Source organism: Budorcas taxicolor, chromosome 5 (assembly GCF_023091745.1).
Source record: "Budorcas taxicolor isolate Tak-1 chromosome 5, Takin1.1, whole genome shotgun sequence".
Lineage (NCBI taxonomy): Eukaryota > Metazoa > Chordata > Mammalia > Artiodactyla > Bovidae > Budorcas > Budorcas taxicolor.
Window position 1 is genome coordinate 82926060 of NC_068914.1, and position 24452 is coordinate 82950511.

General features: G+C 38.1%; 1 protein-coding gene and 1 pseudogene across 4 annotated transcripts in view; both read right to left on the reverse strand.

Moving 5' to 3' along the window:
- PPHLN1 (periphilin 1) overlaps positions 1–24452 on the reverse strand; it is a 169795-nt gene that overhangs the window by 59112 nt on the left and 86231 nt on the right. For all 4 annotated transcript variants that reach the window (XM_052639978.1, XM_052639977.1, XM_052639976.1 and 1 more), the window contains one exon: positions 12079–12198. In XM_052639978.1, the coding sequence (XP_052495938.1) occupies positions 12079–12198 (120 nt within the window). The remainder of the gene's footprint in view (positions 1–12078; positions 12199–24452) is intronic.
- LOC128047653 (sorting nexin-4-like) lies at positions 16280–17640 on the reverse strand (annotated as a pseudogene).

A 24452-nucleotide genomic window follows, 5' to 3' on the forward strand; every position in this document is an offset into this window, starting at 1 on the left:
GTACACACAATGAAGATATGTGAGGAGGATTAAAGAGGAAATTCTGGCTACTTTTTAAATTATACATAGGACAAAGCCTCTTATTCCATTCCAAAATTATATTTCATACTATATTAAGACAGAGCTAGAAGGCTTTGTCCTCTAACTACTTCTTAAGCAACTTATTTAAGAAACACAAAAGAACAAAGTTCAACTGGAAGAGAGAAGTGTGAACAAACATAAACAAAATAAACAGAAACATGGAAAAGGGCTCTACTTCCAGAAGTTAAAAACACCATTCCTCCTGTAGCCTAAGAATTAGTGAAATAACTGAAAACAACTCCAACCAGCAGTAATAATTACTTCAACAATACTGCAACAGTTCATTAATGAGTAAATAATCCCACAAAAAGCCCAAGGTCAATTATTTTACTGTCTAAAAATACTTTTGTTGAAAAGAGAAAAACTAAATAAATGAAGGAAAACTATTAGGGAATGAATAAAGTAATAAACAGAGAAACTATTCATTAGTTTACTTAAAAATCTGTTCTATGATAAACGCCTAGCACAGCTCAATGAACCCTGGATATATCAATGAAAGGAACAGACAAAAGTTCTTGCCTTCATGGAGGTTGCAGTAAGCAATAGTTTGGAAAGAGTAAAGTTTGAGTTAATATATTTTAGTTGGGTGGGAGGTGAGGTAGAAAATAAGAAACTTGTACTTATTACAATTTATGGTTGTTGTAACTGAAGTAGCAACAAACAGCAGTAGGTTTAAAAAGTCACAAGATATATACTAATTAGTGGTATTTTTCATCAGTAAGAGCAGTCACATTTCAATGCCTAGTGTGTTGTACACTGCCACGACCTCTTTAATTTGGCAGTATTTATCAGAATGTACCACATATCCTTTGCACTCGGCACCTTCACCTTTAAGAATTTAATTTACAGATAAAACACATGCAATAAATGCTATGATATGGCTGCCACCAATAGCAAGTGGTTGAAAACAATCTAAATGTTCATCAAATAAATTATGCACTGTCTAGAACCAAGGAATACTAAGAAATCATTTAAAAAAAAGAAAAAAAACAACAAAACACACACCAGTCTGCATATACTACATAATGTATGCAAACTTTTCTCCTGGCAAGGCCTAAAGGTCATTCCCCATAAATACACAGCCAATTGTGTCAAAAACAAAAGGGAAGAAAGAAATATGGGTGTTTATGTGTTTATATGAACAAACTATTTCCATAAGGATATTATCTCTGGGGAAAAAAATGATAAAAGAGACAGTCTCAATAGGAATAACTTAGAAGAAACTGTACCTATTCCAATGCCATTTGAATTTCTGACACATGTATGCATAATCTACTTTTTTAAAAAACCTGGTTTTTACAAGTCTGAGTTACATATCTTAAGGGATTTAAATTTGAAGTATATGAATCATTTAAGGGGAGAGGATTCTGGGAAGATAGAGTAGAAAGCACTAGCAATCTGTTTCCCAACCTACACAAAAACTACACTGGCAGAATTTGTCTGATTTAAGTACTATGAAACTCTGGACTCTGCTGAAGCCTTGTCCCATGCAGAGGAAGATAAACTGAGATTACATTCAGCTCTCAGCACAGTAGCAGCTGGCCATGTGCCACTCTGAGCCACTTGGCAGGGGGCTGTGAACATGTTCCTAGAACAGCTTACACATAGCCTATGGCAGTCAGATTGGGCAAAAAGCAACCCATCCTCCAAAGAGCAGGGAACTAACTGTGTTCCAATCACTGATTCCTGCTTCTGATCAAGAGGTGCAGACAAAGAGGTGAACAGCCATTGTTGCAAGCCCCACTTACTTTGGCTGAAGTGCCTTCCCGAGCCAAGCACCCTACCACCCCCCTCCCTTCATTTTTCATGTTTCTTCCTTTGGGAGCCAGACATTAAAGATAAGAATGTTTATTTAAAAACAAGTATATACATGGGTGAAGACAGAAAGTAACTGGGTATACCAAGGGAAAAGCTCAGAAAGAACTGAGAAGCCTTTAAAAGTTTTCACCTCAGGCTGATCCTCAGTACAGAAACAGTGGCCAAAAATAAAAAACGGTAACAAACAACAACTGAAAAACCCCCGGCAAGCCCTAGAAAAGAGGGAGAATATGACTGTCAGAGATACCACACTGTTAGAATCAAACATCCAAAGTGCACCAAAAAAAATTATACAAAGAAACATCAAAGTATGGTTTATTCAAAGAATTAATCAACAGAAACTACCCAAGAAAAAGACCTAATGCAAGATTTACTGGACAAAAACTTTTTTCAGACCTAAGAAGATCAATAATTACAACAAAAATGCACTAGAGCGATTCAAAGGAAGAAGAAAGAATCAGTGAACTTGAAAAATAGGACAACGGAAATTATCATCTGAATGACAGGGAGAAAAAACATTGAAGAAAACTGAACAGAGCCTAAGGGATTTGTGGGGCACCATTAAGTGGATCAATATATTAGACTGGTACAAAACTAACCAGTTTCAGACCATGAATTTTTTATCGTTATAACCAGGCTCAGACACATCTTTATTAATCAAAATAGGAACCATTACAATCAACACATTTTGACCAACAAGAAATGTTTGTTTCCTGTAGCACAAAAAACCAAGCTTTAGGATTTGATGAACTCTTGGAAAGTATTTTCTTTTTTTTTTGTTTTGTTTTATTTTATTTTTATTTATTTTTTAAATTAATTATTTTATTTTTTACTTTACAATATTGTGGAAAGTATTTTCTGCCTCCTGCTAGTAGTAGAGACATTTTCTCTGCCAAAAGTTGTCGAGATGGTTGAAGGAATGGTAGTCAGTTGGCAAGAGATAGGTAAATATGGCAGATGAGGCAAAACTTTGTAGCCCAATTCGTTCAACTTTTGAAGCACTGGGAGTGCAATGTGCGGTTAGGCATTGTCATAGAGGAGAATGGGGCCCACTCTGGTGACCAGTGCTGGTGGCAGGCATTGCAGTTTTTGGTGCATCTCACTGATTTGCCAAGCATACTTCTCAGATGTAATGGTTTCACCAGAATTTAGAAACCTGTGGTGGATCAGACAGGCAGCAGACCATCAAACAGTGCCCACGATCTTTTCTGGGTGCAAGCTTGGCTTTGCAAAGTGCTTTGGAGCTTCTTCTCGGTCCAGCCACTGAGCTGGTCATTGCTGATTACTGTACAAAACCCACTTTTCATCACAAGTCACAATCCGATTGAGAAACGGTTCGCTGTTGTTGCGTAGAGGAAGAGAAGACAACATCTTGAAATGACAATTTTGTTGGTTTGTGGTCAGTTCATAAGACACCCACTTACTGAGCTTTTTCACCTTTCCAATTTGCTTCAAATACCAAATGACAGAAGAATGGTCAACACTGAGTTCTTTGGCAAGTTCTCGTGTAGTTATAAGAGTATCAGCTTTGATGAGTGCCCTCAGTTGGTCACTGTCAATTTCCAGTGGCTGGCCATTATGTTCATCTTCAAGGCTCTTGTCTCCTTTGGAGAATTTTTTTCTTTAATTTATTTTAATTGGAGGCTAACTTATTTACAATATTGTAGTAGGTTCTAACATACATTTACATGAATCAGCCATGGGTGTACATGTGTTCACCATCCTGACCCTCCCTCTCACCTCTCTCCCCATCCCATCCCTCAAGGTCATCCCAGTGCACCAGCCCTGAGCACCCTGTCTCCTCCTGTGCAGAATTTCTTCAGTCAACACTGCACTGTATCTTTGTTAGCAGTTCCTGGGCCACATGCCTTGTTGATGTTGCAAATTGTCTCCACTGCTTTATGACCCATTTTAAACTCAAATGAGAAAATCGCTCAAAATTGCTTTTTGTCTAACATCATTTCCCTAATCTAACATAAATACAAAACAAACAGCAAGTAATATATCCTTAGCAAAAAATATAAAGTGATAAATGTGTATTAAAATGATGTATAAGATAACCACACTTATTTAAGAAGGTATTCCAATACCAAATAGCACAGTTCAACAATGCAAAACAGCAATTACTTTTGCAACAATCTAATACACTTAAATACATACAATCTTCTGGGAGTCCCAAAGGAGAAGAGACAGAGAGAAAGACGGAGAGAAAATATTTGAATAAATAATGACTGAAAACTTCCAAATCTGATCAAAGACTTGAATTCAAACATCTAAGAAGCTCAAAGAACCAAGTAAGATGAACTCAAAAAAGCCCAAAAGACATATTACAATCAAACGTTCAGGACAAAGATAAAGGGAGAAAAAAGCAACGAGAAACAAAATCATTAATACAAGAGGTCATCACTAAAATTAAGTAGATTTCTCATCAGAAACTTTGGAGGCCTGAAGACAATGGACTGACATGTCCAAAGTGTTAAAAGAAAAAAGTGCCAACAAAGGTTGCTATATCCAGTAAAACTGTCCTTCGAAAGTAATGGAGAAATTAACACATTCCAGGTAAACAAAAGCTGAGAGAGATGATGACACTAGATCTGTCATGCAAGAAATCCTCAAGGGAGTCTTAAAAGGTAAAAGGAAAGGACACGAGATAGTATCCTGAAGCTGTGTGGAAGAAAAAAAACCTCACTATACCTAAATGCATGGTCAATTATAATGGCTAATATAAACTGTACTTTTTATTTGCAACATGATTTAGGAGACTATGACATTTAAAGAAAAAAAATATAGGTGTAAAAGTTGGTATCATTGCAATGTTGGTTTATAACTCCAAATCTTGAGAGTTCCTTGGACAGCAAGGAGAGCAAACCAGTTAATCCTAAAAGAATCAGTCCTGAATATTCATTGGAATATTCACTGGTGCTGAAGCTGAAACTCCAATCTTTTCGCAACCTGATGTGAAGAGCTGACCCACTGGAAAAAACTCTGATGCTGGGAAAGATTGAGGGCAGAAGGAGAAGGGTGCAACAGAGGATGAGATGGTTGGACGGCATCATCGACTCAATGGACGTGAGTTTGAGCAGACTCCAGAAATAGTGAAGGATAGGGAAGCCTGGCATGCTGCAGTCCATAGAGTCACAGAATCAGATATGACTGAGCAACTGAACAATGACAACAAGAAGGAGCTCCTTGTTCCAAGGAGCAAGCATCTTTTAATTTCTTGTCTGCAGTCATCATCTGCAGTGATTTTAGAGCCCAAGAAAATGAAGTCTCTCACTGTTACACTGTTTGCCAACTATTTGCCATGAAGTGATGGGACTGGATGCCATTATCTTTCTCTTTGAATGTTAAGTTTTAAGCCAGCCTTTTCACTCTCATCTTTTACTTTCATCAAGAGACTCTTTAGTTCTTCTTCACTTTCTGCCCTACAGGTGGTGTAATCTGCATATCTGAGGTTATTGATATTTCTCCTGGCAATCTTGATTCCAGCTTGTGCTTCATCCAGCCTGGCATTTCACATGATACACTCTACATATAAGTAAAATAAGCAGGGTGACAATATACAGCCTTGACGTACTCCTTTCCCTGTTTGGAACCAGTCTGTTGTTCCATGTCCAGTTCTGTTGCTTCTTGATCTGCATAGAGATTTCTCAGGAGACAAGTAAGGTGGTCTGGTATTCCCATCTCTTTAAGAATTTTCCACAGTTTGAGCTGATCCACATAGTCAAAGGCTTTGGTGTAGTCAATAAAGCAAAAGCATGTTTTTCTGGAATTCTCCTGCATTTTTGATGAGCCAGCAGATGTTGGCAATTTGATCTCTGGTTCTTCTGCCTTTCCTAAATTCAGCTTGAACATCTGGAAGTTCACAGTTCATGTACTGTTGAAGCTTGGATTGGAGAATTTTGAACATTACTTTGAGATGAGTGAAATGAGTGAAACTGTGTGGTAGTTCAATGTCAAATTGAACATTCTTTGGCATTGCCTTTCTTTGGGATTGGAATGAAAACTGACCTTTTCCTGTCCTGTGGCCACTGATGAGTTTTCCAAATTTGCTGGCATATTGAGTGCAGCACTTCCACAGCATCATCCTTCAGGATTTGAAATAGCTCAACTGCAATTCTATCATCTCCATTAGCTTTGTTCACCGTGATGCTTTCCAAGGCCCACTTGACTTCACATTCCAGGATGCCTGGCTCTAGGTGAGTGATCACACCATTGTGATTATCTTGGTTGTGAAGATCTTTTTTGTATAGCTCTTCTCTGTATTCTTGCCACCTCTTCTTAATATCTTCTGCTTCTGTTAGGTCCATACCATTTCTGTCCTTTATTGAGCCCATCTTTGCATCGTATCTCTAATTATCTTAGTATCTCTAATTTTCTTGAAGAGATCTCTAGTCTTTCCCATTCTGTTCTTTTCCTCTATTTCTTTGCACTGATCGCTAACGAAGGCTTTCTTATCTGTCCTTGCTAATCTTTGGAACTCTGCATTCAGATGCTTATATCTTTCCTTTTCTCCTTTGCTTTTCGCTTCTCTTCTTTCCACAGCTATTTGTAAGGCCTCCCCAGACAACCATTTTGCTTTTTTGCATTTCTTTTCCATAGGGATGGTCTTGATCCCTATCTCCTGTACAATGTCACAAATCTCTGTCCATAGTTCATCAGGCACTCTATCTATCAGATATAGTCCCTTAAATCTATTTCTCACTTCCACTGTATAATCATAAGGAATTTGATTTAGGTCATACCTGAATGGTTTTCTCCACTGTCTTCAATTTAAGTCTGAATTTGGCAATAAGGAGTTCGTGATCTGAGCCACAGTCTCTTAAAAGTGCTAAAATGCCAAAATCAACCTACTGCTTTTAAATCTAGCATTTACTAAATGTAGTGGGGCTAATGGGCTTCCCTAGTGGTTCAGTGGTAAAGGATCCACTTGCCAATTTAGCAGACCCGGGTTCAATCCCTGGGTCCGGAAGATCCCCTGGAGAAGGAAACAGCAACCCACTCTAGTATTCTTGCCTGGAAAATAACCATGAACAAGGAACCTGGTGGGCCATAGTCCATGGAGTGGCAAAAGAACCAGATACGACTTAGCAACTAAACAAAGACAACACTGGCACTGACAGAATCTTTTTTGTTCTTCCTCAGGTCACTAAGACTACTGAGAACTATCATTCTATCAAATACTTTCAGAAATTCTCAATTAGAGTCCAAAAGGTAAAAGTAAAAACCTGAAAAGAATAGTGAACTCCTTAAATATTCCTGATATTTAAGCACAGCACTGAATTTATCTTCAACTTCACTGACTATGGGGAAACAATGGAAACAGTGTCAGACTATTTTTTTGGGCTCCAAAATCACTGCAGATGGTGACTGCAGCCATGAAATTAAAAGACGCTTACTCCTTGGAAGGAAAGTTATGACCAACCTAGATAGGATATTCAAAAGTACAGACATTACTTTGCCAACAAAGGTCCATCTAGTCAAGGCTATGGTTTTTCCTGTGGTCATGTATGGATGTGAGAGTTGGACTGTGAAGAAGGCTGAGTGCTGAAGAATTGATGCTTTTGAACTGTGGTCTTGGAAAAGACTCTTGAGAGTCCCTTGGACTGCAAGGAGATCCAACTAGTCCATCCTGAAGGAGATCAGCCCTGGGATTTCTTTGGAAGTAATGATGCTGAAGCTGAAACTTGAGTACTCTGGCCACCTCATGCAAAGAGTTGACTCATTGGAAAAGACTCTGATGCTGGGAGGGATTGGGGGCAGGAGGAGAAGGGGACAACAGAGGATGAGATGGCTGGATGGCATCACTGACTCGATGGACATGAGTCTGAGTGAACTCTGGGAGTTGGTGATGGACAGGGAGGCCTGGCGTGCTGCAATTGATGGGGTTGCAGAGTCGGACACGACTGAGCGACTGAACTGACTGACTGACCTATAAACTACATGGTCTCCCAACCAACTTGTTTAAACCTGTATTGATGACAGCAAGAGAAGACAAACTGGAAACCTAAATATTTAATCTCCTTTCTTGACAGTTAATATAAAGACTGTCACTAAACACATGAACAGAGAAGACCATGCAAAACTCTTCTCTGGCATCAAGGTCTTTCCACTTCAAAAGGAGCTATATTCTGAATATTCCACTTCAGATAGGTGTTTATAGAAACAAGGCCAACATTCTTAAAAAGTCTATATCTCAAAAAAAAAAAAAAAAGAATCACTGAAATGAGCAACTATTTAACAACTGCCTAAAAACAAATGTGACTATCCTTGCCCAAAAGACAGAGTATCCTAAGAATTTTCCAAATGCCTTTTCTCCAGTATGGAAAAGTATCAACAAAACTTGAAGAACTTTTCAGACAACGCTACAAGACTGATGCTGTACAACACTAATGATGTACACCAACTAACAAACATACTATAGTAATTTCAACAGTACTCTTACCTTGCCTTTGCTCTAACAGAAAATTACCTCTGACCTATGACTCCACACACAGATTTCAGGATTCCTGACTTCTCATTAATTCAAAAATCTAGCAAAGTCTGGGCACATTATAGAGAAAAAACAAGACTGCTGGAAAAACATCTTTCAAGACTCAATGTCACTGACTATTCAGAGTCGAGATCCAGTCAAGAAATGAAAAAAGACTATAAATAAAATAATCAAAAACTGGAAAAGATGGATAGTAAGATTTTTTTTAAATTTCAGTTCAGTTCAGTTGCTCAGTCATGTCTAACTCTGTGGACTGCAGCACACCAGGCTTCTCCTGGATCTTGCTCAAACTCATGTCCATTGAGTCGGTGATGTCATTCAATCATCTCATCCCATCCCCTTCTCCTCCTGCCTTCAATCTTTCCCAGCATCAGGGTCTTTTCCAATGAGTCAGTTCTTCCCATTAAGTGGCCAAAGTACTGGAGCTTCAGCTTCAGCATCAGTCCTTCCAATGAATATTCAGGACTGATTTCCTTTAGGATTGACTGGTTGGATCTCCTTGCTGTCCAAGGGACTCTGAAGAGTCTTCTCCAACACCACAATTCAAAATCATCAGTCCATTGTGCAGCCTTGTTTATGGTCCAACTCTCACAGCATACAGGACTACTGTAAAAACCATAGCTTTGTCTGTATGGACTTTTGTCGGTACTGTCTCTGCTTTTTAACATGCTGTCTAGGTTTGTCAAAGTTTTTCTTCCAAGGAGCAAATGTGTTAATTTCATGGCTGCAATCACCATCTGCAGTGATTTGGACCCCACAAGAGACCCAGCCAGACCTGGCTTTGTGTGTTTGCGTGTCTCCTGAAGAGGCACGGGTCAGCTGTGGCCTGCTCTGGGGACAGGGGCTCTGGCTACAGCAGATCTGGGAGGTGCGGCATGTGAACCCCACCATAGAGCCACCAAGCAGACAACCCACAAACTGGAGAATAATTCTGCCAAAGAAGTTCTCACACTGTTGTGAAAGCTCTAGGGCCCACAACAGATTTCCCAAACTGGGGATCCAGCAAAGGGACTGAGAACCCCCAGGGAATTTGACTTTGAAGACCAGTGGGATTTGATTTTTTAAATTAAGAGATATCAAAATGACAAGGAGGGAGAATGAATATATCTTAATAATACCTTTGCTAACTAAAGATACATGGGCTTTCCTGGTGACTCAGTGGTAAAGAATCTGCTTGCCAATGCAGGAGACGTGGGTTTGATCCCGTTGAGAAGATCCCATAAAGAAGGAAATGGCCATACACTCCAGTATTTTTGCCTGGAAAGTGTCACACACTGAGGAGCCTCGTGTGCTACAGTCCATGGGATCACAGAAGAGCCATATATGACTTAGTGACTAAACAACAACAGTTGAAGATACCATATTTAGCAAACAAATAACTAAGTATATTTTGGAAGTTTTTGGTTTAATTACTCTGAGAAAAATTATCAGACATCCAAATAAGCAACTTTAAAGTACATATTTCTATTATTAATATAAAAACTATTACTCTAAATTCTTAAGGAAAATAGTTAAATGGCCCTATTAAATGTAATACTCTTCATGCTTTGAAATAGCGCTAGACAGCTCATGCAGCTCAATTCCAGAAAAATAAACGACCCAATAAGAAAATGGGCCAAAGAACTAAACAGACATTTCTCCAAAGAAGGCATACAGATGGCTAACAAACACATGAAAAGATGCTCAACATCACTCATTATCAGAGAAATGCAAATCAAAACCACAATGAGATACCATCTCATGCTGGTCAGAATGGCTGCTATCAAAAAGTCTAAAAACAATAAATGCTGGAGAGAGTGTGGAGAAAAGGAAACCCTTTACACTGTAGGTGGGAATGCAAACTAGTACAGCCACTATGGAGAACAGTGTGGAGAGTCCTTAAAAAACTGGAAACAGAACTGACATATGACCCAGAAATCCCACTGCTGGACATACACACTGAGGAAACCAGAATTCAAAGGGAATTGACGTGTACGCCAATGTTCATCGCAGCACTGTTTACAATAGCTAGGACGTGGAAGCAACCTAGATGTCCATCGGCAGACGAATGGATAAGAAAGCTGTGGTACATATACAGAATGGATTATTACTCAGCTATTAAAAAGAATGCATTTGAATCAGTTCTAATGAGGTGAATGAAACTGAAGTCTATTAAACAGAGTGAAGTAAGCCAGGAAAAAAAAACACCAATACAGTATATTAACACATATATATGGAATTTAGAAAGATGGTAATGATGACTCTGTATGTGAGACAGCAAAAGAGACACAGATGTAAGGAACAGACTTTTGGACTCTGTGGAAGAAGGCGAGGGTGGGATGATTTGAGAGAATAGCATTGAAACATGCATATTACCATATGTGAAATAGATCACCAGTCCAGGTTTAATGCATGAGACAGGGCACTCAGGGCCACGGCATTGAGACGACCCTGAGGGATGGGATGGGGAGGGAGGTGGGAGGGAGGTTCAGGATGGGGGACACACGTACACCCATGGCTGATTCATGTCAATGTATGGCAAAAACCACTACAATAAATAAATAAATAATACAATAAAAATAAAATAAAAAATACAATAAAGTAATTAGTCTCCAATTAAAATAAATAAATAAATTTAAAAAATAAAAATAGTGCTAGAGAGGTACCAAAGAGACACAGCTTGATATTTTTGATACCTTTACTTGAAAATATGCAAAAATATCTATTATTATCTCTACAGTAACAAGGAAACTTTGGCCTATGTAAGAAAAACTGATAGCTAAATGACAATGACACATCAGCATTTTAAAAAAGAAAGGCTCTATTTCTATAAGCACTGACAGGGTTTGTACCGATTTGTACTTTCTATGAACAGTGTATATTAGTTACTTTCGAAAGGTCTTTCCACAGTGTATTCAGATGCACATAGATACAGAATTTATACACTGAATTCCAACGTTTCATCTCTTTATCAGAGGACCTGTCTTAAAAGGCATTCAAAAATATAAAGTCAGAAATCTCTTCCAAATATAATCTATCATGGTACAGAGATTTTTATATTCTCTACCATGTCCAAATAATTCCTCTAGTAACAAATCCTGAATCTAGAAGGTTAACTTTGCCCATAAAATATCTGTATTTCCTTTATAGGTTACAGAAAAATTTTTCAGTACATTTTCCAATATTTTAATGCAAATATTTTATAAAGCATATTCTGTGGACCCAAAATGTTCTCATTTTTTGGTACTGAGGATTCATCAAAAATCACAGGTAGACCAAACAATGCATAATTGCATTTCTTGGGATATATATGAAAAAATTTGCATAGAGTATAACATGCAATATAAATATAACCCAGATCCAAGGTTTAATTATATTTTTGTTCTGAATTTACTGATTCATGACTGGTGGTTTAGCACGTCTAGAAATATTTTTAAAAGCTCATAAAAGCGGCATATATAAATACAGCATCTTCCTAATAATGCTTCACATTTATACCATTCTTATACTTCTAAACTACTAGAGACATTCAGACATAGCATAATTACGGAACTCAGAGTAATTCATATTCATATTATTATTATGTGTGGTAAAATTTAGTAATTCACGAGGACATTTTCCCCAAACATATTTTAAAACACTAGAAGAAACCAAAATTTCATCTATAATTTAAAATCCAGACAAATACAGAAGAAATTATGCCTTACCTCATACTCCGAAATTTCAGGTAAGTTACTTTCATCTGCCTTCTCTAGCTTTTCAGCAGCCCACTTGCTTGCAGCTTCAGCAAGTTCCTTTTCAGTTAGCCTACTGGGTTTTTCTAATACCTAATAAAAACAAAAGAAAGGTTCTGTTACAATTCTTAAGGGTTTTTAAATTTCAAATACATCAGGAAGTGTATCCCACTTAATGCTTAAAATCATATAAGTATTCAAATTTATATAAAGAACAAGTATATTCTTTACTTTTTCAAAAATTAACAGAACTTCTTTAAGTTGCCTTTTGTCTGGGACATATAGACTAGACGTGACTCCTAATTTCATTTATATAAAGCTTTAGAAATTCATCTAATGAATGAAACAAAAGACATTGACAATTAACTAATACACTATACAGTTTATAGAATATATAGACATTATACTGAGTTCAACTTTATATCTTTAATTATATTCAATGAAATAAATAATGACAAAATTTTATCAAGGTAAATTCCTAATTAATGCAACAGAAAAGTCCAGATATGCTATGGCTGCGTTTGAATAGCAGTTTCATCATTAGGGAGGTTAGATGATTTTATATACATATCTTATGATACTGTGAGCCTTGGTTTTCTCATTTATAAAATAGGGGTTACTAATATTATATTCATGCTTAAATAAAGCAGTTGTGAGAATCAAGAGCAGTAACAGACCTGAAAGCATCTAGTGTAATGCTTGGGAGTTTAATTTCATCTTCATCTCTTACTTCTGTAAAGTTGTATCACTCTTCCTAAACATACCTCCTCTGGATGACAGTGGCAGTAAAAATCCCCATGTTGGCTAGCAGTGCCAAAAAGACAAACCGGTAAAGGTTTACTAGAGCTTTGGGTAAAGACACACCAACCCAAGCTCTGGGAGAGGAAGTTGGAAACTGAGTTCAAGCATATGGGCAACAATATAGCAAATAACGTTCATGGAATGAAGCCCCAATAAAAATCCCAGAGACTGAAGCTCAGGCAAGCTACCGAGCTGGAAATACATTTTGAATATGTCGCTGGGGGAGGCAATGGGTCTGGACTCCACAGAGAAAGGACAACTAGAAGCTCCATTTATGGGACATTCCAAATCTTGCCCTGTGCGTATCTCCCTTTCCTTTGGTTCTAATCTGTATTCTTTTGCTATAGTAAAACTATAAGTAGAAAAAAAATTAAAAACTCAAGTTATCATATACTAGTGTTTATAAAGTACATATATGCAAACCAAAAATAAGGTATTTTAATTAAATGGAATTCCATGAAAGTAGCTCAGTAGACTTTATTATCACAAACTTATAAACCAAAACACTGAATGTCAATACGTTACTGATTGATACACAGTTACCAATAAATGCTAAACTGGAACTTAAAACTAGGTCTTCTAGATGTGTAAGGCCCTGACCTCCTTCAATACCTTATTCAATTCATGAAAAAACTGGACTGCCATCTGTAACATTTACTGGAAAATAATCACAATGTGTCTACATCGAGTGTTTCCATGGCCACTGAGTAAGACTAAATATCCTACTCCAAAGCCCTACCCATGCATAAAATGTAAAAGATATAAACAATACCTTTATTATAATATTATTATTAATAACATGCTTTTTAAACAATTAGAAACACATATTTTTTAATGTATACCTCTTTTTGGTACTTGTTTTGAAGAGAAAGTTATAGAGCAAAAACAAAACAAAATAAAACATTATAAGCTATCTCTAGTGAAGAAGGAAGCAAAATCTTTCAAATGAATCCTTCTATTCAACCATTATTAAATCTATACACTTGAAAAACTGATTTGAAAGTAACTTAAAACAGCAGAAAAAAAAACTCTGAAGAATTATTCCTACATGACAGCAACCATAATGTTTAAAGGGAAAAGTCTTCTACCATATCAGAAAATCTAAGTAATAAAGCTAGCATGTAATAGAAAATAAAATTAGCATGCAACCCTGGGAAAAGGACACAGGAAGCTATTCTTTTCCAATTCATACAAAAAAGAAAAGAAAACATCTAAAATCCATTACAGTTGGATTTTTAAAAAATCAACATAATACTTCATTTATGTATTTCATAAGTTTGGCAAACAGCAAAAAATTCAGCAACATTGCAAATGTTAAGAAGTCAAATGTAAAATAAAAATTTTTTTTACATAGTTAGTAATAATAAGTACACACATAGGGTTTTGCAAAGCTAGCAACATACCAAGGATGCTTGTCTTCTGAATATATACCACAAACACACACACACAAAAGCAATATAATTTATCTTTATAAAAATTAGAGCCAAGCAATAAAAAAGGATGTTCATAATAAAGATCTTAACACATATGTTCACTACATGTATCTTATACATTGAAATGCTATATCTTGCACCCTGAAATACCATGTGTAGAGGGCCAAGCAGAGTAAATTTAGGCTCATCAATGAGGCTAAGAATTATTTGAGAATTTAATGCTTATAATTAATGTACTCTAAACTTTCTATGTAGCAATTTCTAGATCATAACAATGTATTCCACTATACATCTAAGAAGCTGAGTCTTCTTTGTTGGGAGTATAAAATTTTTGACCAGTATCAAAATTCTGGTAAAATACACACTGAAGGCATTGTGTAGTGCATGTAATGTTTGGAGGCATTAATGAATGTGGGAGAAATAACTTAGACTTTACACCAAGCTTCAGCTTAGCTTTATCAAATCAAACAGCTCAACTATAAGGCAAGAAAAACTAACCCCTTATAAGAGGTTAGTGGGCCTTACCAAATCAAGATAAGAATTCAATCTTAGGGAAAAAAACTCCCCACATGAGCAGATCTGAAGCAGCAGGCACTGAAACGAACATCTGGAAATGACCTAATACCTTGATATTCAGTCACTGGTTCAGAAGCGACAATCTGTTTGCTATTTTATCTAATTAACATTTTAGAATCAGCACCAGCCCCAAAACCTCCAATTAGAATATTTAATCTTCATTAAAACACATCCTTTTGTGCTATATTAATACAACTACAACCAAATCAAAGAAAGTTTAATTTCTCAACTTACTGTGTATTTTTGTGTATGTTGGCTAACAACTTGAATTTTTAATTTACTTGGGCTTCTGTTTGGGGGTACTTCAATTGAAGAGAAATTCATTTCACAGGATTCAGCTCAGTTCAGTTCAGTCGCTGAGTCGTTTCCAACTCTTTGCCACCCCATGAATCACAGCACGCCAGGCCTCTCTGTCTATCACCAACTCCCAGAGTTCACTCAGACTCACGTCCATTGAGTCAGTGATGCCATCCAGCCATCTCATCCTCTGTCGTCCCCTTCTCCTCCTGCCCCCAATCCCTCCCAGCATCAGAGTCTTTTCCAATGAGTCAACTCTTTGCATGAGGTGGCCAAAGTACTGGAGTTTCAGTTTTAGCATCATTCCTTCCAAAGAAATCCCAGGGCTGATTTCCTTCAGAATGGATTGGTTGGATCTCCTTGCAGTCCAAGGGACTCTCAAGAGTCTTCTCCAACACCACAGTTCAAAAGCATCAATTCTTTGGCGCTTAGCCTTCTTCACAGTCCAACTCTCACATCCATACATGACCACAGGAAAAACCATAGCCTTGACTAGACGGACCTTAGTCGGCAAAGTAATATCTCTGCTTTTGAATATGCTATCTAGGTTGGTCATAACTTTTCTTCCAAGGAGTAAGCGTCTTTTAATTTCATGGCTGCAGTCACCATCTGCAGTGATTTTGGAGCCCCCAAAAATAAAGTCTGACACTGTTTCCCCATCTATTTCCCATGAAGTGATGGGACCAGATGCCATGATCTTCGTTTTCTGAATGTTGAGCTTTAAGCCAACTTTTTCACTCTCCACTTTCACTTTCATCAAGAAGTTTTTTACTTCCTCTTCCCTTTCTGCCATAAGGTTGTTGTCATCTGCACATCTGAGGTTATTGATATTTCTCCTGGCAATCTTGATTCCAGCTTGTGTTTCTTTCAGTCCAGCATTTCTCATGATGTACTCTGCATAGAAGTTAAATAAGCAGGGTGACAATACACAGCCTTGGCGTACTCCTTTTCCTATTTGGAACCAGTCTGTTGTTCCACGTCCAGTTCTAACTGTTGCTTCCTGACCTGCATACAGATTTCTGAAGAGGCAGGTCAGGTGGTCTGGTATTCCCATCTCTTTCACAGGATTACATTTTGCTAAAGCATTCTTTAGCATTGGTCCAAACTTGAATTCCTTTTTTGCACATACTGATCTGCATGACTGCATAGCTTATGAGGGCCTCCTTTAAATCACAGTTCTTTTGTTCTTTGACGCATTAAATATCAGCCCAAGCATTAAATATCAACCCAAGACAAATTCTCTGCCTTCCAGATTTTTAGACTGAAGTTGTTGTTCTCCTTCACTTATTCATTCTTCTAGAATTTTTATTCTGGCTCCTCTTTGCTCTGGAGTTTCTTGACCAAAGAGTTTGGTAGTCATTCCCTTCAAAGAAAATGTTCTCACGGTCCCGGTAGCAAGTTCCTCACGTTGCTGCTTCTTGGATGCTAAGTTCTTAGCAGCCATCTCCAAGTCATACTATTTAAGTCATGTTTCCTGCACACACCTGCAGTGCTTCTGTATGAAAAGGATACTCCTTTAACTGGTCTGCATAATGTTCTTTATCTTCCAAAATACCATCAACAGAAGATGCATGCACATCCATGTGATGACCAGCACTCTGCAGTCCATCACCCATTTCTTTTACTGTGGCATTTCACTCACTGAAAACTTGCCCGTAATTTCCGTGCACTTTATATACACCATGCAATCTACTACTCTAGCTCTGACTCAAAGAAGATATGAGATGACAGACTGTAGTTCATCACTGTGTTTTAATCACAGTGTTTTAATTCAGTAAATCTCTTGTCTGGGTTTTTCACTCTGAATGTTGCATTAAAGCATTTTCAACCTGAGTCTGCTTTCAGCTGAAATCCAGTTACATTTACAGTCTCCTTCCAGTTACATTCCTCTGTTAAAAACAGAAGAGCCCGTCTCTGTAAAGGATGGGATGTGAACCAATTCTCAAGAGGAAGTTTTCTAAATCAATTCCATGTCTGTCCACAAAATTCAGGTCCATTTTGTCAGCAGAGAGTATATGCCAAACAAATTCCGCCCTTTTTTCTGGTAGATGTAGCACAACAATATGTTAATAGTAAACTAAAAGGTAGTTTCTCAACAACTCAAATTCACTACGCTGCCTCCATAGTGAGTCTGTTAGAACACTCTGATGATCACTATTTCAACCAATCTTGTTTCAATGAGGTCAGCAGTTTACGTTTCTTGCCATGTTCATGGAATTTCTTCCAGCTCACTTTTCTGCTTCAAAAACACTAGTTTCTATCTTCCTGAACCAAAACAAATCTGTGTTACCCTGCCATCCCCAGGGCCCTCATTCCTTCTGCTTCCTCGTCCACCACAGACCCTAGCCCAGTGCCGGCTGGAGGGGCCCAAGGGCTCTAGGTGTGCATGTTGCACAAGTTGCCCAGGGTCAGGAGTTGCTTGCTCCATGGCTACAGTTCAGCACAACAGACACAGTGTGACTATGCTGCCATGCTACGGATGGATTTTACGGTTAAAATATATTTTGTCACGTATAAAGTACTATGCTGTAACTTATATTCACATCACATTATTCAGCTCAGTTCAGTCGCTCAGTTGTGTCTGCCTCTGTGGCCCCATGGACTGCAGCACACCAGGCTTCTCTGTCCACCAACACCTCTTGGAGCTTGCTCAAACTCATGTCCATCAAGTCAGTGACACCATCCAACCATCTCATCCTCTGTTGTCTCCTTCTCCTTCTGCCTTCAATCTTCCCAGCATTAGGGTCTTTTCCAGTGAGTCAGTTGTTCCCATTAGGTGGCCAAAGTGCTGAAGCTTCAGCTTCAGCATCGGTCCTTCCAATCCCTTTAGGATGGACTGGTTGGATCTCCTTGCTGTCCAAGGGACTCTCAAGAGTTTTCTCCAACATCACAGCTCAAAAGTATCTTTTTTCGGCACTCAGCTTTCTTTACGGTCCAATTCTCACATCCATATATGAGTACTAGAAAAACCACAGCATTGACTAGATGGACCTTTGTCTGCAAGGTGATATCTCTGCTTTTTAATACGCTCTCTAGAGTTGTCATAGCTTTTCTTCCAAGGAGCAAGTGTCTTTTAATTTCATGGCTGCAGTCACCATCTAGAGTGATTCTGGAGCCCAGGTAAATAAAGTCTGTCACTGTTTCCATTATTTCCCCATCTATTTGCCATGAAGTGATGAGACCAGATGCCATGATCTGAACACTGAGTTTTAAGCCAGCTTTTTGATAATCCTCTTTAACTTTCATCAAGAGGCTCTTTAGTTCTTATTCATTTTCTGCCATAAAGTTGGTATCATCTGCATATCTGAGATTACTGATATGCAGCAATCTTTCTCCCAGCAATCTTGATTCCAGCTTGTGCTTCATCCAGCCTGGCATTTCTCATGATGTACTCTGCATATAAATTAAATAAGCAGGGTGACAAGATAACCACCTTGACCGTACTCCTTTCCCAATTTGGAACCAGTCCGTTGTTCCGTATCTGGTTCTAACTGTTGCTTCTTGACCTGCATACATATTTCTCAGGAGGCAGGTAAGGTGGTCTGGTATTCCCATCTCCTGAAGGATTTCCCCCAGTTTGTTGTGATCCATACAGTCAAAGGCTTTAGCATAGTCAATGAAGCAGAAGCAGATATTTTTCTGGAATTTCTTGCTTTTTCTAGGATCCAACAGATGTTGGCAATTTGATCTCTGGTTCCTCTGCCTTTTCTAAATCCTGCTTGAACATCTGCAAGTTCTCGGTTGACATACTGTTGAAGCCTGGCTTGGAGAATTTTGAGCGTGACTTCGCTAGCATGTGAGATGAGTGCAATTGTGTGGTAGTTTGAATATTCTTTGGCACTGCCTTTCTTTGGGATTGGAATGAAAACTGACCTTTCCCAGTCCTGTGGCCACTGCTGAGTTTTCCAAATTTGCTGACATATTGGGTGTGGCACTTTCACAGCATCTTCTTTTAGGATTTGAAACACCACATTATAGTTAAAGGGAAATAAATATTTCAAATATCATAATATTTAAATTATGGGTAAGTCCTATTTTTACTCTTCATTCTTTCCTATATAACCAAACACACAAAAAAACAAGCCAGTGTTTCAGATGGGTAAAGAACTCTTGATATGGTAAAAAAAATAACAACAACAACAAAAAAAACATCAAACTTTTCTATTCAAAATCCAGCATTCTAGCATCCTCAGCCTTCTGGGAAAGCTCCAAAAACACAAGTCACCACAAAAACACATTTTTCTTTTTTTTTATTTGAGGCATAGAAGCAGATGCCCTGTGAACACCAGCATAGCCCACCAGATGATATGTATTCTTACACAAAAGCCAGACATACTAAAGACAGAAACCAAAAAGAAGTGGAGAAAAAAGAGAAGAGAAGTAAAAGAGAGAGAATGTGGGAGGCTGGTGGAAAGAATCTCAGCAACACCACAAATTTTAAATTTTGAGGATCAGAACCATGAATCATCTTTTCAACGTTTAGGAATGCTGGGAAGGAGGCCTGTGAAGAACGATGCAGTGAAGACTAGTTATGTCCTTGAGAAAATTATTTAACACCTAAGCCTTGCCATAAAATGGAGATATACACCTACTTTTTTCATTGCAACATAACCACAGCCATAGTGTTAGCTAATACTTGCATGATGACACGATTGGTATCTCTTCTTTGTAGTTCGAACATTAAAAATCTATTAGGAAATTTCAATTATAACAAGAATATTAACTACAAAACTATGTTATAGACACCCAGAACTGATACACATTGTAGCTTCAAGTTTATAATCTCTGACAACAGTTCCCCTTGCCTATCATCCTCCAGAGGCTGGTAACCACTCTTCTTTCTGTGAATTTGCCTTCTTTAGATTCCACATATAAATAAGATCATGCAATATTCATGTTTCTCCATCTGGCTTATTTTACTTAGCATAATGCCCTCAAAGTCCATCCATGTTGTCACAAATGCTACGATGCCCTCCTTTTTCATGGCTGAATAATATTTATATATATATAAATAAACTACACACACACACCCCCCATACTTTCTCTATCCATTCATTCATTGAGGGCCAGTTAGACTATTTCCACATTTTGGCTATAGCGAGTAACACTACAATGAACACAGAAATGCAAGGGAGTTCCCTGGTGGCCTAGTGGTTAGGATTTCAGGCTTTCACTGTGTGGCATGAATTCAGTCCCTGGTCAGGGAACTGAGATCCTGCAAGCCATGCAGCATAGTCCAAAAAAAAAAAAAAAAAAGGGCAGATCTGTACCTGATATTGTTTCCATTTCCTTTGATTTCTTAAATGATCCATTGGCCCTTTAGTGGCTTATTGTTTTGCCTCCAATGTGTCTGTGTTTTTTGTAGGCTTTTTTCTTGTAGTTGATTTCTACTCTCATATCCTTGTGGTCAAAAAAGATGCTTGATATGATTTCAATGGTTTTAAATTTACTAAGGCTTGTTTTGTGGCTTAGCTAATAATTCATTTTGGATAATGTGCCATTTACACTTGAAAACAATGTGTATTCTGGTGCTTTCAAATAGAATGCTCTATAAATATCAGTCAAGTCCATTTTGTCTAATGTATTACATTTAAGATCTGTGTTCCCTTACTGAATTTCTGTCTAGATGATCTGTCCATTGATGTATTAAATTGGTGCAAAAGTAATTTTGGTTTTGCACTGTTGAACTCTGCAATTTGATACTGGAATACATTCTTAAATGTGGTTATATTATACATTATTTTAATGTGCATTTCTTGCTTTATGCTTTATTGCTAATGACTTATTGCTGTTTATTTTATATTTATTTTAGACTAGGGAAATGATGTTAGACAAAAAGCAAATTCAAGCAATTTTCTTATTTGAGTTCAAAGGAAAGCATTGGAGACAACTTGCAGTATCAACAACACATCTGGTCCAAGAACTGCTAACAAACATACAGTGCAGTGGTGGTTCAAGAAGTTCTGCAAAGGAGACAAGAGTTCTGAAAGTGGCCAGACCAACTGAAAGGATCATCAGAGTTGATCCTTTTACAACTACATGAGAAGTTACAAAAGAACTTAACATCAACCACTATATGGTCATTCAGCATTTGAAGCAAATTGGAAAGGTGAAAAAGTTCATTAAGTGCGTGTCTCAGAGCTGACCGAAAAGCAAAAAAAAAAGTCTTTTTGAAGTGTCATCTTCTCTTATTCTATGAAACAACCATTAACTATTTCTAGATCAGACTGTGATGTGAAACAAGTGGATTTCATATAACAACCGGTGATGACCAGCTTACTGGTAAGACCAAGCAGCAGCTCCAAAGCTTCCAGAACAAAGACGAGGCAGAAAGTGCTTTCCAAAAATGCGCTGAACCCTGAAAGACGGATTTTGTGCTCCAGGAATTAACAAACTTATCTCTTGCTGGCAAAAATGTGTTGATTGTAATGGTTTCTATTTTGATTAATAAAAATGTGTTCGAGCCTCGTTATAACAATTTAAAATTCATGGTCCGAAATCACAACTACTTTTTCACCAACCTAATAAGTAGGGTGTTACTACTATAATTGTCAATTTTTCCTTTTGTGTCTGTTAATATTTGCCTTATACACTGAGTTCCTCGAATGTTGGGTACATACATATTTACAATTGTTCTATCTTCTTCTTGGATTGGCCCTTTGGTCCGTATAATGTGTCATTTGTCTCCTGTTCGTCTTCATTAAAGTCTATTTTGTCTGATATAAGAATTTGCTACTCCAGCTTTCTTTTAATTTTCATTTCCGTATCCCCTCCCTTTCAGTCTGTATGTAACTCTATACTTGAAGTGAGTCTTCTGTACACAGCATATATATGGGTCTTATTGTGTCTATGCAGCCACCTATGTCTTTGGGTGGAACATTTAGTTTATTTACATTTAAGATAGTTATCAATATATATTCTTACTGCAATTTTGCTGTTTTAGGTCTTTCCGCCCCCCCCGCTTTCTTTTGTTCTCTTCTCTTGTGATTTGATGACTATCATTAGTATTATGTTTGGATTTTTCTTTTTTGTCTGTACATATTTTATATTTTGGTTTGTGGTTATGAGATTTCTTTATAGCAGTATATCAAGTTGCTGATCTCTTAATTTCAAATGCATTTTTTTAAGGCCCTATGTTTGTACTCTCCTCACTTCATGATTACTGTCTTTAATTTTATATCTAATTGTTTTCTGTATCCCTTAATTGCTTATTGTGGATACAGATGATTTTACTACTTTTGTCTTTTAACCTCCCTACTAGCTTTGTGTGTAGATGATTTTCTACCTTTATAGTATGTTTGCCTTTACTGGTAAGCTTTTTCATTTCATAATCTTCTTGTATTCCTGTGGTCTTTTTTTTTTTCCCCACCTAGAGAAGTTCCTTTAACATTTGTTTTAAAGCTGGTTTAGTGGTGCTGAATTCCTTTAGTTTTGGCTTGCCTGTAAAGCTTTTGACTTCACCATCAGATCTGAATGAAAGCCTTAACGGGTGAAGTATTCTTATTGTTGTTTAGTCACTAAGTCACGTCCAACTCTTCTGTGACCTCATTGACTATAGCCCACCAGGTTCCTCTGTCCATGGAATTTCCCAGGCAAGAATACTGGAGTGGGTTGCAATTTCCTTCTCCAGGGAATCTTTCTGACCCAGGGATCGAACCCACGTCTCCTGCATTGGCAGGTGGATTCTGTACCACTGAGCCACCAGGGAAGCCCAAAGTATTCTTGGTTGCAGGTTCTTCCCTTCCTTTAAATATATCATGCCACTCCCTTCTGGCCTGCAGAATCTCTGTTGAAAAATCAGCTCCCATCATCTTATGGGAGGCCCTTGTATGCTATTTGCTGTATTTCCCTTGCTGCTTTTAATATTTTCACTTTATCTTTAATTTTCTCAGGTCCTTTCTCTCTCTTTTCCTTCTGAGGCCCCTATAATGTGAATATTAATGGTCCCAGAGGTCTCTTTTTGTCTTTGTTCTATTCATTGGTAGTCATTTTCACTACTTTCTCTTTCAGCTCATTGATGTATTCTTCTGTACCATTTAATCTAATATTAATTCTTTCTAGTGTATTTTTCATTTCAGTTATTGTATTCTTATCTCTGGTTGTTCTTTGTATTTTCTGTTTGTTAAAAAAAACCTTCTAACTTATCACTCTATGTATCTACTCTCCTCTCAAGTTCTTTGATCATCTTTACGATCATTATTCTGAACTCTTTTTCAGGTAGACTGCCAATCTTCACTTAAATTCTTCTTCTGAGGTTATATCTTATTTGTCTAGAACATATTCCTATGATGCCTCCTTTTGTCTAATTTGCTATTTGTATTTTTATCTATGTGAGAAGTCAGTGATGTTTCTCGACCTTGGAAAAGTGGTGTTCTCTAGGAGATATCCTATGTGTCCTAGCAGTGTCATCACCTAAGCTATACGCTCTGAGCATTCCCCTTAAGAAGGCTGCATGGGTCCTTCTGTTATGGTGGGCTGATTATGTGGGAAGTCTACGAGACTTGGTTGGCCCCTAATCCAGTTGGTTGCCAGGCCTGTCTTGTGCAGATGCTGCTGGCTACTGTCTAGCGGTACCTGGTCACAAGGTAGCTGGCTGCAGAATCCTAGGGGGCCCTGGAGCTAGTGCTGGCTCACTACTGAGCAGGGTTAGGGTTTTGAAGACTCTGGAGCTGTTGCCCACCCACTGGTGGGTGAGGTCAGATCCTGGGGTTAATGCCAAACTACTGGCAGGCAGAACCAATTTCTAGAGTCTGGCTGCAGTGTTCAGGGATCCCAGAGCCTCATTTCTGATCACTGAGGTAGGGAGGCCAGTTCCTTAAACAGTTGTGCATGGTGTCTAGGGTGTCCAGAAGGCTGTGTTGGCCTGCTGTGGTCAAGGCAAGGGCACAACTGGTCCCAGAGTAGGTCTGGCTTGCTTCTGCTGTCTTTCCCCTATTGGGTGAGGCTGGTCTAGAGGCTAGTACAGGATTCCTGGTGGGAAGAGTTGGTGCCTACCCACTGGTAGTTAGAGCTGGTTCTTGACCTTTGCTGGATAGGGACACATCCAGGGGCATGTCTAGAGGTAGATATAGGGTCAAGAAGTCTTTAGAGAACCTGTCTTTTGGTGGGTGGGGATGTGTTCCCACCCAGTTTGTTGTTTGGCCTGAGGAATCCCAGCACTGACCCTTCAGGCTGCTGAACGGGGCCAGATCTTGGTGCCAGTGAGCCAAGATGGTAGCAGCCAGCAACAGTGTTCGTGTG